Source organism: Pinus tabuliformis, chromosome J (genome assembly GCF_031772625.1).
Source record: "Pinus tabuliformis cultivar Carrire ecotype Pingquan chromosome J, CPIR1, whole genome shotgun sequence".
Taxonomy (NCBI): Eukaryota; Viridiplantae; Streptophyta; class Pinopsida; order Pinales; family Pinaceae; genus Pinus; species Pinus tabuliformis.
Genome location: NC_142295.1, coordinates 447,867,855 through 447,881,263, shown reverse-complemented (window position 1 = coordinate 447,881,263; position 13,409 = coordinate 447,867,855). Strand labels below are relative to the sequence as shown.

The 13,409-nt window shown below is 40.4% G+C and overlaps 1 protein-coding gene across 1 annotated transcript in view; it reads right to left on the bottom strand.

The window, feature by feature from the left end:
• Window positions 1-13,409, bottom strand: part of LOC149227744 (3'-5'-exoribonuclease family protein) — an 82,534-nt gene that overhangs the window by 46,226 nt on the left and 22,899 nt on the right. The window contains exons 5-6 of the mRNA XM_089377902.1: window positions 760-826; window positions 343-418 (exon numbers count right to left, since the gene is read on the bottom strand). Coding sequence (XP_089234028.1) covers window positions 343-418; window positions 760-826 — 143 coding nt within the window. The remainder of the gene's footprint in view (window positions 1-342; window positions 419-759; window positions 827-13,409) is intronic.

Below are 13,409 nucleotides of genomic sequence, written 5' to 3'. Positions count from 1 at the left end.
TCAGATGCTTATTAGAGTTAAAAAATACATGCAAGAGACTATCTAGGGGTGCTTGTCTCTATCTCACAGCACTGACAGATTTTTTTCTTAACAGTGTACATATGTAAAGTGGTGGGAAAAGTGAATCAATCACATCAAAATAAACATGGAGAGAATAAGAGCTTCAAATAGTTTTCCCTCTCTACCAATCCAAGCACAAATAATGGTAGGAAATAAATGCATTTGATGTCAACATTATTGATTGCACATCAACTTCCATACTAATTTGCAATATCCATAATACAAAAATTATTGCCACTATTACTTTGAAAAACTTGCAAAGAAGGATAGGATAGAACATACAGTGTGCAAAGGCACCAATAGCTGCAAGCAAAGCAGCATCAAACAGAGCACCATCGGCATCGAGACAGTATATATCCTGCTTCCCAGAGATGTGTTATGTTCTTGTTCATATATAATTATGCCATAGTGTTTTCAGAAATTTGCAACTGGAGAGTGGTTTTAAATGATTGTCATAACTCACATGCTGTAACCATCAGTTTTACAGTCTCCTAGTCCCAGGTGATTTCACCCAAACAGGGACCGAGATTTACAAATGAAAAATGTAGAGTATTGCATACAACCAAATGGGTACTCAATGCAGCAATCAAAAATATCCATTTTGGTTAACGAAAACCTTTCCAACAAAATGCATCCTGTTGACAATTTATTTTCATATTTATGCAGAATGGATGAAGAAGGAATAGAATAGATATTCACCAAGTATGCCATCCAAGCTGCTTGTCCCTTTGATATTGATAGTTCCTTTAAGTTGATAACCCCAGAACTGCATCAATTCCAATAGTACTACTGTCAAAATAATCTTTCAAGCACAGATATTCAAAGCACTCGGAGTTTCAGGCTCCCTCACATAACAGCTAAAAAAAGCTACATAAGCCACTTGCAAGAAAAAGATTGTCCAGAAGCTCAAAAACCTGAGAAATCACTCTATTGAATATTCACTACCAAAAAGCACACTTGTGCATGATCAACTTTTTGTATTAGTTCACAATGTATAAATAGTAACTAAAACAAACAAACTGAATTGCGAGCTAAATATACTACAGCACTAAGAATACACACATTCATAAAAGTAGAGCTCCCAAAGAAAATTACGGTCGATATCAATCTACATTAAGGAGGCAATCTCAGGGGGAAAATGTCAAGAGAAAAGAGTAGCAAGAGGTTATTGTTGGTAAAGTGGAAATCTCAGAAGCAGGTTCTGTTTCACATGCTGGAAGCATTTGCAACAGAAGGCAATGAAGCGCCAACCAATTACAAGGCAAGGGTTTATTCATGAAGTAGCAGGTTATGAGACCTCAAGTAATTAGTAGGCAACAATGAGGCCTAACCTTGTTGCAACAATGTAGGAAGTCTCCTTTGGAGGGAAAACAATGGAGCAACTTTCTCTGCCAACAATAGAAGGCCACTAAATGTAAGAGGTCTAGGGGCAGCCTGAGCCATGCGGAGGGTGTAGAGTCAGACTGCGATGCTGAGGGCAGATATAGCAAATTTCTCTGCTGACAACAAAAGAACATTAAAATCAGGAGGGTGAAGAGTCAGACTGCGATGCTGAGGGCAGATATAGCAAACTTCTCTGCTGACAACAAAAGAACATTAAAATCAGGAGGGTGTAGAGTCAGACTCTGATGTGGTGGGCAGATGGAGCATCTTTCTCTGCTGACAATTAAAGGCCATTAAATGCACAGTAATGTGAAATCGGACTGAGATACAGAGACTTGAGGATTTTGTGGGAAGCTTGGCACTGAAAGAGACACTAAAAGCTTTTACAAGAGATACTGCATGCCTTGCAAGGAGTACACATCCATCACAAAAACAGTGGACTTTGTTCAGGCAAGAATCACTGCTAAGGACATTGCAGAGGTTTGAAAGAATATGTTTGAGAAAGCTTTAATAGAAGATAAATATTCTTGGCCATCTGCAAGTGCCTTTGAAGATTTGTTATAAGGGATGTGGGAAGCCTTTATGCACACCATATCCTTTACCTGACCTGAAACTTCCTATACAGGACAAACAAAAACCATTTTTAGACTACCACATATGAGGCGCGATGTTGGACAAAATCGATCTAATTTTGTATGCCAAACAATAGTGATTCTTTTTAGATTTTTGAGTTACTCTGAAAGCCTTTATAACACATTTAGAAGTGCTTCATAAGTTTTGGGGTACATGGTGTATGGTCAGCCCTAAGATGGTCCAAGATGGATTGTAGCATGAGAGATGGTCTGTGAAGGATGTGCACAATTCAGATAGCTTGCTCAATGGATGCTTGACCTTTATAGATTGCAAGTGTAGTGTCTTCGTTTGGGCATTGGAGATATTTTGACAGTTTGTTGGATGGCCTTCATTGAGGCCTCATGGAGGAGTCACTCGTTTGGAGCACACCCTACAACATATGTGGAGTGTTGTGCATAATGGAGAAGGGATTCAACTTTCAAGCCCTCGTTGGCATGTAGCAACTTGGTTTCCTATTTGAAGGATTGGAGATGGCTTGGTGTGCTTTGGGCTTTGACAATGTTCTTGCAAGGGGTAACCAACCCAGTGGAGTACGCTTCGTTGCAAGATATATGGAGTTTGTGGAGGCTCATGATAGAGTGGTGTGGACTTGCCTTTAGCTCCATCACCTTCGATCCGGAGTCATTATTTTGCATAGCATTGCTATTGGAAAATGACACTTGTACTATGGAGTTAACATCTCACTTTTGTGGCCTACATTGGCTGATGTAGGTTGCTTGCAAGGAATTAGGCTCACATAGTATTGTTGACTTCCCTTACCTCTCATATAAATAGAAGAAGGAGAGAGTCTTTCGACAACATATTCATTCACTCACTTTGTATTCAACTCTTGTGATGAGATGTGACTAAGAGAAGAGACTATGCACTCTCTCTCTCTCCCTCTCTCAAATCTGCACTTGTACTTGTATTCTCTCTCCCTCTTAGCAGTATGGTTTTTTTGTCTTCTTGGAGTTCCTTGCAGCATCTTGGAGTTCTAAGGGTAAGGTTTATCCCTTAGAGATTGGACATTAGGGTTTTGAGAGAAAACCCTATGGTGGATTTGTGAAGAAGAAGAGAAAAGGAGGACATCTTGCTTTGGAGGTTGTGTTGGAAATATTTGTGCACTTGGATCTTCGTTAAAGTAGGGTTTGAAGATCTACCCTAGCTAGGGCTTTTTGGTTAGATGGAGTTTTTGTACTAGACTTAAGGGAAGGCTATAATATGTGTTTTTTCAACAGTTAATGGTTGACCGTTGTTGGGGAACTAGCAACCTCCCCAGATATATGCAACAACCTGCAAGTCACATATATCAAAAACTCATAGTTCAACCTAGGACCGAGATGTCTGGAGACCACAGGAACTGGAGCCAGGATCCCATACCCCAACGGAACGCCAATGAGAAGGCTATAGTATGTGTTACCCACCAAGGAGAAACTATATTAGAGGCACCCCCACAAGGGTGCATGATGTTGATTTTAATAAGCTTTATGCTTTGGCTTTGCAGATTGAGACAGCTTTTCTCATTTTCTCCTTAAGGCAGATGATTGTGTTAGCTCAACTACGATATATCAAATATTTCACCCTCACCTCTCAAATTACAAATGCATTTATGGATGGTAAAGTTTGGTTACAACATCTTCTACTTCGATATTCCATGTATTGGTTATTTTACTTCGATGTGGTGTTGTAAATTCTTTTATCTTACTATGAAAGTGGTAAGATCTAATGAAATATGATAACACTTTGTATTGTTATAGTTTTATTCTTTGCCTAGTCATACCATAAGGGAAATGGTTTTCTTTTAGAAGTGTTGCCATTTCTTAGGTCAACTTGTACTAATAGGAAATTGGTTAAGATAGCATCCTATGCATCCCCAATCATAGTTAACATTCTTTGTTACACCCCTTCACTCTATCCCATCCATAAAATTACTCTCCCCTTTCATGTTTGACTTAACAAAGATCAGAAAAAGGTCTAAGTGAAGAAAAGCCTAAACCATTAAAGCCAAAAAAGGCTAAGTGGAGAGCCACTAAATGTAAAGCTTGAATGAATGTCAACTCACTATAAAGCCATTGCTCCTAGCCCCATGGTTGTCTATGAATATCTAAAGAAAATGGATGTGTTCAATGAATTGAACATCTAAAGAATAAAGCAAAAGGAATAGTAAAAAACAATGTTCAGGAAAGGCGGCTCAATGCTAAAATCCCTCTTTAAAGGCTTCTATACATAAAATGCATATCTCTTAAAAGCTAGATGATCATATATAAGACCTATGCATCATTACTTTGAAGGTCAACACATGAAGCTTTCCCCTTCCCTTTTCATGATTTTCCATCACATGACCTGTCTTTTACTTAAGGACCTGGAAAACACACTTGTCTTGGGACTTAACATGTCTAAGAGTTAATTATTGTTCCCCATTGGTAAAATGTAGCAAAGTATAACACTGCCCTTTGTTTTGTTGTGTTTGAATGAATCACTAAGATTATGCCACCTAATGACACATCAAGAAGTTGGACTCACTATTCTAAGTGAGCACCATGAATTGGGATCTATGTACCATGCCCCAAGATCCATGATATAAATGTTGCATTGGGATCCATGTTCCTATTTTTTATCATATCTACAAACATTGGAATCCATGACATTTTCTTCACAGCGTCAATAAATACAAGACAAGATTTGTGGCAAAAGGGTTCTCGCAGGTAGAAGACAATCATTAGGAGAGATGTGAACTTTGAGGAGGAGAGGGCCTTAAGTAAGTCTTAGAGCGTAAGTTGACTACTATACATGAGAAGGAGGATCAGGCTCCCAAGCAAGAGCTCACCCAGCACCTCAAAGTTTTTAGATGTTGAGCTTTCCAGTTAGCAAGAGGCGGCCACTCAACAGGTGTGGAGCGATGCCATGGTAGACTATGCCTCCATCACAAAGAATGATGTCTGGGTGGTGGTGCACAGGCCAAAAGGAAAATTTGTGGTAGGCTCTCACTGGGTCTTCAAGATCAAGCATGGGGCTAATGGGAGTATCAAGAAATACAAGACAAGATTTCTGGCAAAAGGGTTCTCGCAGGTAGAAAACAATCATCAAGAGAGATGTGAGGTTTTGAGGAGGAAAGGGCCTTGAGGAAGTCCTTAGAGCGGGAGCTGACTACTATACAGGAGGAGGAGGAGGAGCACGTTGCCAAGCAAGATGCTCAGCCAGTACCTCAGACTATAGTTGAGCATGTCGATGGCCAAGCAAAGCAGCATGAGAACAAGGGGGACACACAGTTGGAGGAGAGAGCGGTGCCCACTCCGATCGTAACTCCTAACACAGGGAGAAGAAGAGCAATATGGCAGACCAGTTGATCCAAGAGGCGCAGGAGCGATTTGGTGCTCCCAACACATCAATTCGTCAGAGCAGACAGCCACAAAGGTACACAAGATATATGGCACTTATGACGAAGCTTTTGGATGTTGAGCCTTCCAGTGACAATGAGGTGGCCACTCAACAGGTGTGGATAGATGCCATTGTGGAGGAGTATGCCTCCATCACGAAGAATGATGTTTGGGTCGTGGTGCCAAGGCTAGAGGGAAAATTTGTGGTGGGCTCTCATTGGGTCTTCAAGATCAAGCATGGGATGGATGCAAGCATCAAGAAACACAAGACAAGATTTGTGGCAAAAGGGTTCTCACAACTAGAAGGGATTGACTATAACGAGACTTTTGCCCCAGTGGCTAGATATTCATCTGCTAGGACTATCATAGCGATCGCAGCTCAGATGGGGTAGAAGATCCACCAAATGGACCGTTAAAATTTCATTCCTCAATGGGGTTGTTGAGGATGAGATTTATATTAAGCAGTCGGAGGGGTTTGAGACATGCGGCAGAGAGACACATGTATGCAAACTCAAGAGAGCCTTGTATGGGTTCAAACAAGCTCCATGGGCATGGTATCCTCGGATAGACAGTTACCATCGGGGATTGGGCTTCACCAAGAGTGAAGTGGACCCCATCCTCTACTACATTGATGTTGGAGGTGAGTCGCTTATTATGGCATTATATGTGGACGATCTGATTTTGACAAACGCAGATAAGTTTATCTAGGTGTGCAAGAGAGATCTTGCATGCGACTTTGAGATGGAGGATATGGGGTTGATGCACTATTTCCTTGGGCTGGAGGTTTTGGCAGGGAGATGGGGAGATCTCTTTGGACAAGGAAAGTAGGCCCTGGAGGTTCTGAGGAGATTTTGCATGCTAGATTACAGAACCATGACCATGTCTCTAGTCACAAACTGGAGGAAGGTTGATACATCTTGGATGGATCGAGTTAAACCCACACTCTATCGACGCTTGATAAGGTCACTTATGTATTTGGTAAACACACTGTTGGAGAAGATGTAACTAGGTTTGGTCTTCATATATGTAATTTTGATATTTGTACTTATTCAAGAAAAGAGAATTTATTTTGATATTATTTGTCAATGAGTTTCTTGCTCATTGAAAATAGGTCAAGCACATTTTGAAGTGCTTCTAGGGAGTCAAAGTCAAAATGTAATTATGATGAGACCCTTTGAGGGCATGTTACATCATGTATGATGTCATACAAGGTCATGGGAATACCTCCAAGGCAAGTCAAATCCTCTCCTAGCAGCAACGAAGTCTACAAGCAGCAAAAACGATGAATAAATGTTGAAATATAATGCAACTGCAAGTCAGCCTAAGAGATTGTCAAGTCGGCTTAAAGGAGGAGGGACAGACCTCTATAAATAGAGGTTGTCCACTCCTCATTTGGACATATTTCACAAGCTCTGAAATCTGCAAGTAATAGAAGCCTCTAAGGACTAAAAGAAGACGCAGAGAAGGGCTACAAGGGCAGCATAGCAAGAAGACAGAACAGCGAAGCAAAGGAGGACTATTTTGAAGCTGCGACAGCCACACATGCAAAGAAAGAAGGGACAATCTGTGGCCAGATCAGCAGTGAAAGTGTAGGGGTCTATTCTTTGTAGTTTGGGCTAGTAACTAGACCTATAAAGGCCTCCTACTATAGCGAGGAAGAAGGACTCTCAAGCGAAGTGAAGGAAGACCTTTTTAAAGTCAACTCAGCCACACATGCAAAGTAAGAAGGCCACTCTGCAACCCTAACCGCAGTCATACTTCAGGTCAAGAATAATCATTGGTTGGGGTGAAATTTAAGGTCTATAAGACCTCCCTCTAGAGCGAAGGAGAAACCCTCACAAACGAAGGAAGTCAAGAAAGAAAGGGATTGTTTCTAGGGCTAGAAACAGTCACACGTGCGAGGTACAGTTGCAAATTGACAGCAGTCTAAAGACAACACTTTGAGGGGTATCATTTGGATGTAGAGAAAGGTCTACAAGGTCTCCAAGATAAGCAAAGAAGGACCTCCTCATAGCGAAGAAGAGGAGCCCTAATATTCTAGGGTTTCCTAAACTAGAAGACAAAAGTGTTGGAAGACAAAGTGTCGGAGGAAGTGCCGAGAGTGACAGTGCAAAAAGAGGAAGGATTTGACTTATGCTTGGAGGATATCCTAGTCAAGGGTCTAGGGTTTGGCAATTGTTCAAATAAGAAGCTTCAATAAGAGAAAACTTACAAAGGGTTTCCCTCTCAAGAGTGGAGAGGGTTTGTCCCTGGCAGAGAGCCAAATTTTGTGTTCTTGTTATTTTGTTTTGGTAGCAGTTTGATGAAGCACACACATATGCACTAATAAGAACAAGAAGAAGTATAAGCTAACTAAGAAAAAGTAAAAAGACTTCACAAATTGTTATCAAGTCTCGGAGAATCACCACAACACTACTTTGCCCTAGATTCTCTAACATGGTATCAGAGCGAAGGTGACACATCAAGGAAAGGGCAACTCAAGAACACTCGAGCATCTACAAAGTTGAAGCATCAAGCCTAGAAGTCTCAACCACTTCAAGGACAAGAAGGGTCTACAATCCATCAAGGACGGCTACAAAGCTAGAAGGAGAACCTTATATAAAGGCACCTACTGATTTCCTACTACCCCTCTTGCGAGGAAATGCAATAGCTTTCCTTTTCTCTCTAGATGTAAATGTCGGTGGAGTTGGCAGTGGACTCTGTTGTGCTCTAGACGCTGAAGAACTAGGAGTTATAGGAGGTATACCACGTCCTCTACTGGTGGCAGGGGTAGCCCGGGTAGGTGGTGTCACCTCCTCCTCCTCCTCCTCCTCCTCCTCCCCCTCTACGCCTTCCACTACCTCCTGCTCTAACCAATCATCGACAGAGTCTATGAGAGGCCTCTCGGTCTCAACCCTCCATGCAGCAGTGATGTCAATCCCATCCAATGAGATGGCCTCCATATCAGGTGTCCTCTCAAGTTGCCTCACCCACAATCGAAGATTGTAGTAGACGTAGACCATGTCATTAAGTTGTTGGGACTCCAACCTGTACAAAGATCATGAAATAATAATTATAAAAAAAAAAATCATTTTTTTAATGAATTCAAAAAATTATTTGGAAATTTGCAATATTTTAAGTTTTAAGTTTAACCTGTTGCGCTTATTGTTGTGTATTTTTTCAAATACACTCCAGTTGTGCTCGCATCCTGAGGAGCTACATGTTTGGCTGAGGATTCAAATGGCAAACTTTTGCAGAAGGGGTACCCTGGCACCATACATTCTCCACCATGCATCTACAACAAAATTACAAATAAAATTTTAAATAAACAACAACAACAACAGAAAAATTGAAAGTTGAAGCAAAGTATGAAGTTATGAATTTGAAGAAACAATGAAATTTGAAACAAACTAAAAAATACCTAGCATTTTTGTCGTCCTATCAGTCACAGCCATCTCAAAGCCAAATGTGCCACCTGCCATGTTGTATGTCTCCATTTCTTTGGAGATTTCTGTACGTTCAGCTGGAGATCGCACCATCCTCTGAACACAGATTAAGAATCCATCACTGATCTCAGCATCAAATACGAACCCACATGGGTAAGAAAATGCAGGGTTCAGGTAGATCCTTGCAGCATGAATGGGACGATAAAGTGTGTTGTTCCAACGTTCATCAATCACTTCCCATAGGAGGAGTTGTTTCTGAAACCCCTCATCTCCCTTATCATCATAGTAGGCTCGAATGGATTCTTTGGCCCTGTCCATGGCCTCATACAAATAGCTCATTGTGGGCTTTCTCACCATCAACTAATCGAAGAACCTTTACCAAAGGTTCAGTAACAGTGCACACCTCCTACACTCCCGCCCAGAAGTCTTCCTGGTATGAAACTAATCTGCATATGGCTTCTCCCTCTAGTTTGCGGCTCATTGTCAAAGCACGTCACTCCTCTGAAAGAAACATTCTCTTCACATCCCACATAGAATTCAAGAGGGATTGAAGAGATATGAAACTGGTGGCAAACTGTGTAATGGAGGGGCGCACCAACTCTTTATTGTTGGTGAATTTTCTCATCAAGCTAAGCACAGATGTATGATTATATATAAATTTTGTAATGTTTTTTGATGACTCAACAATATCTTTGACGAAGGAAATTTTTCTTATGTCCTCCAACATCAAATCAATACAATGTGCAGCACAAAGTGTCCAAAATAAAGTAAAATGCCTCTCCATAAGCAACCTGCCAGCAACAACATAATTTGCAGCATTGTCCGTTATGACTTGGACAACATGTTTTGCACCCACCTCCAAAATAAACACGTCCAGCAAATCACATAAAGTTTTTGCATCTTTGATATGTGAAAATGCATCAATAGATTTAATAAACATTGTCCCCTTGGGACAACTAACCAAGAAGTTTATAAGGGTTCTCTCCTTTTCGTCGGTCCAACCATCCGACATCACAGTGCATCCTATTTGTGCCCATGATGCCCTAAACTCCTCCAATCTTTTGGTGCAGTCAACCTTTTCATTTTGAAGAATCCAGCCTCTAAAGTCATCATAAGAAGGGATTTTGTACCCTAGGCCAACAGTTGCAATAGCATCAACAGCAGGCTGGAAAAATGGCTTATTCCTTGCAACGCTGAAAGGAATATCACTCCAAAGGAGAAATTTCGCCAACAACTTGTCAGCTTGTTCTTTCTCAGTTTTTTACGCATTGAAGTGATAGATGGTTGTGAACTAGGTGTGGTTCTAGGAATAAAAATGATGAGGCAGCTACCGGGTTGGTTGTAGATATTGATGCTGAAGTAGAACCAGTGCCACTTCCTTCACCTAAGCCTAACACCCTCTTTGCTGGTTGCCTCTTCATTTCTGCTTTGGCCTCTCTGTCGTACTCTAATTCTTCCAATGATCTCATGGCTCTTCAGACGATTTCCAAATTTGTATTTGTGCAAGGCCCTACATCCAATCCAGGGATTTGTGCAAGGTGATACTTCAATCTATAAACCCCCCCGACATATGATGCCCACACAACTTGCAACTCAAGTTCATTCTATCAAACCCTCCATCAGGTTCACCAAATTCCCACAGAGGGTCCAATTTCCTTGGCATGTTTGTAACTTGGTTGAACTCTTGACTCTTGAGTTTTAAATTTGTAAGATGAAATTTGAACTTTGAAGTTGAATGGTGAACCTATGGCAAAATAATGATTGCAAGTTACAAAAATTAAAAAAAATTACATATATGAGTAACATGACAAAACACATGGAATTTTTGACAATTTAACAAACAAAAACCCCATCAAATCAATTCAAAAATATTTGATAAACAATGGGTTATCCAAACCCAACCAAAAAATAAAAAAAAACAAAACAAAACACATAAATTTGGTGCCCATACCGGTTTGCTGGAGAAAATTGATCCTCTCCTCCTCAGCTCTCAATCCACCAGGGTTTTTGAGTCGTTTTTCTCCTCCAATCAACTCCCAATCGACAAGTTTTTTCTCCTAGGTCACTCCCAATCCACCGCTGCCCCTGTCTGTCGAAATGAATGAAAAAAAAAATCGTTTTTTGTTAATATAAACCTGTTGTCCTCTGGCCCAATGATTTTTACTAATCGAATTGCGATTTTTTGCGTTGTTATCGCAATTTTTTCAGCAACAAAAAAAAAAAAAAAAAAAAAAAAATCGCAAACCAAAAAGAAAAAACGGTTTAATAATCAGGTGATTATATCGGGAAAAAATAAAAATCGCGAAAATCTGAATAAATCGCGATTTTCGCATCACTGCTGAATATACATCAATGTCTTTTTGCAAGGAAAGCAATAAAATGGTAGGCACCAATAACTTTCTTGCATGGAAGAAGAGGATTGATCTACTTCTCAAGGAGAATGAGCTCCTAGAATATGTCAAGGAGAACATCATTGTCCCTACTAAGGAACAAACTCAAGCCTTACCCAAGTATAGTAAGGATGAGACAAGAGCTCAAAGGATTCTGATAGAATCAATCAAGGACTCTCTCATTCCCTATGTCTCCAAGTTTGAGACATCAAAAGAAATTTATGATAAGCTAGTAGAGCAATTCGCAATATCCACCACTGGAGAAGTATTGTCTCTGAGGAATGAATTATACAAGTTGAAGATAACAAAGGAAGGAAAAGCTCCCTACTTCATGAAAATCTCTAAGATGGAAGATCAACTTCAAGAGCTTGGGGAAGTCATGTTTGACAGAGAGATGACAATTGTTGTACTCAATGCTCTACCTGAGGGGTGGGGAACATCACATCAAGCATTTATGCCAAGAAGGAAGCAACCACTCGCAACGATATGTGGTCTCTATGCAGAACAGAGGAGACTAGACTTAAGGCGAAAGAAGATGTGGGATCAAAGGAGCAAGCATTTGCTACCATGGCCGAAAGAAAGGGTAAATTTGGCAAGTTTGGTCCATGAAGAACAAACAACAAAGACATGTCCAAGATCCAATGTTTTGGATGCCAAAAATATGGACACTACAAAAGGAATTGTCCCAAGCTTAAGAAGGACAACAACAACAAGAGAAAGAGAGAAGAAGCTCATATAACTCAAGAGGTGCAAGAGGAAGGAAAGAAGCAAAAGAAGGAAGATCCTCCAAGTCTCTACTATGGCTAGGTCAAACTCTTTCCTTGTAGATTTCTTTCAAAGTTTTGAGTAGAAGAGGAGCATATAGGAATAAATTAAATTGCATGGCTAGAATGACTCTCTAGAATCTAGCAGCATGTTGTACATGGAGTTCTAGACACTCACATAGATATAGCATTTATGAGAAGAACAAAAATGCATAAGTAGAAATATCTTCTAGAATATAGGAGCATGGCAAATATAGCTCAAAGATATTCATGTAGAAGGAGCATACCTAGAATAGGACCTCATATATGATGGAAGAAAACTTGATCATGACAAGAATCTTCAAAGAACTAAATCATCAAAGGTAGGAAACATTTGCAAGGCAAGGATCTTTAAAATCCTATGATGGAATCTTCAAGAGAAGGTTCGTGAACCAAGGCAAATGTCTCATTGGGAATCCCACTCATGGGATTCAAGAAAAGGGATGATATGCAGGCAGGCTAAGATGAAGCAAGAAGGGCTACACCAAAGAATGATCAAGGAGGATCAAGATGAGGTATGTATGCATCAAAGTTTAAGTCATGTCATCATTTGTATATTATTGAGTTATGGGTATAGTTCTATAACATGATCAAGCATGAAAGGATCTCTTTCACCAAGAACATGCTCGAAGGCATGTACCACGATGCAATAAAGGTCAACAAAAGAACATGCTCACATAAGGAGCATAAGATTGCTGACTAAGAAGCAAGAAGAAATGTTGACAAGTCCAGAAAGCAAGGGATGAAGGAATGCTTCCACAAGAAGCATTAGGTGGTTGACCAATCTATCTGAGAAGAAGCAAATAAAGAAAGAAATCAAGCATGTGAAAGAACATCATGATCACTGAGGATCACTATTTGACAAAATGCCTTGAAAGATATCTCCCAAAAGAAGGCAGAATAACTCTGATGAAGGAAGAAAGGACCCTTGACACCTTTGAAGACCTTGGAGATATAAAAGGTGCAGATAACTAATTCTACTCTATCAAGGTGTTGTGATGAAGAAGCCATCCAACAAAAGAAAAAACAATGTTGAAGCAATATCAGGATGAAGTCATGATGGGCTATCCGGTCAAAGCATATAACCTAGCTAGTATGATGGAGCATCCATGAGGAGAGCATTCCGAAGCATGGACAAAATGACAAACTAAGTTGCAGGAAACGTGGCCCTAGGGGTCGTTTCACCCAGGGAAACGAAACGAAACGCGTTTCCGCATACTGTACGGCCTGGAAACGCGTTTCCGGCCGTACAGCCACGTTTCCCGAAACGGAAACGCGTTTCCAAGCCGTACAAGCCACGTTTCCCCAAATTTATGTTGTGTTTTTTAACTTTTTTTTTAATTAGTTTTTAAATTTTTT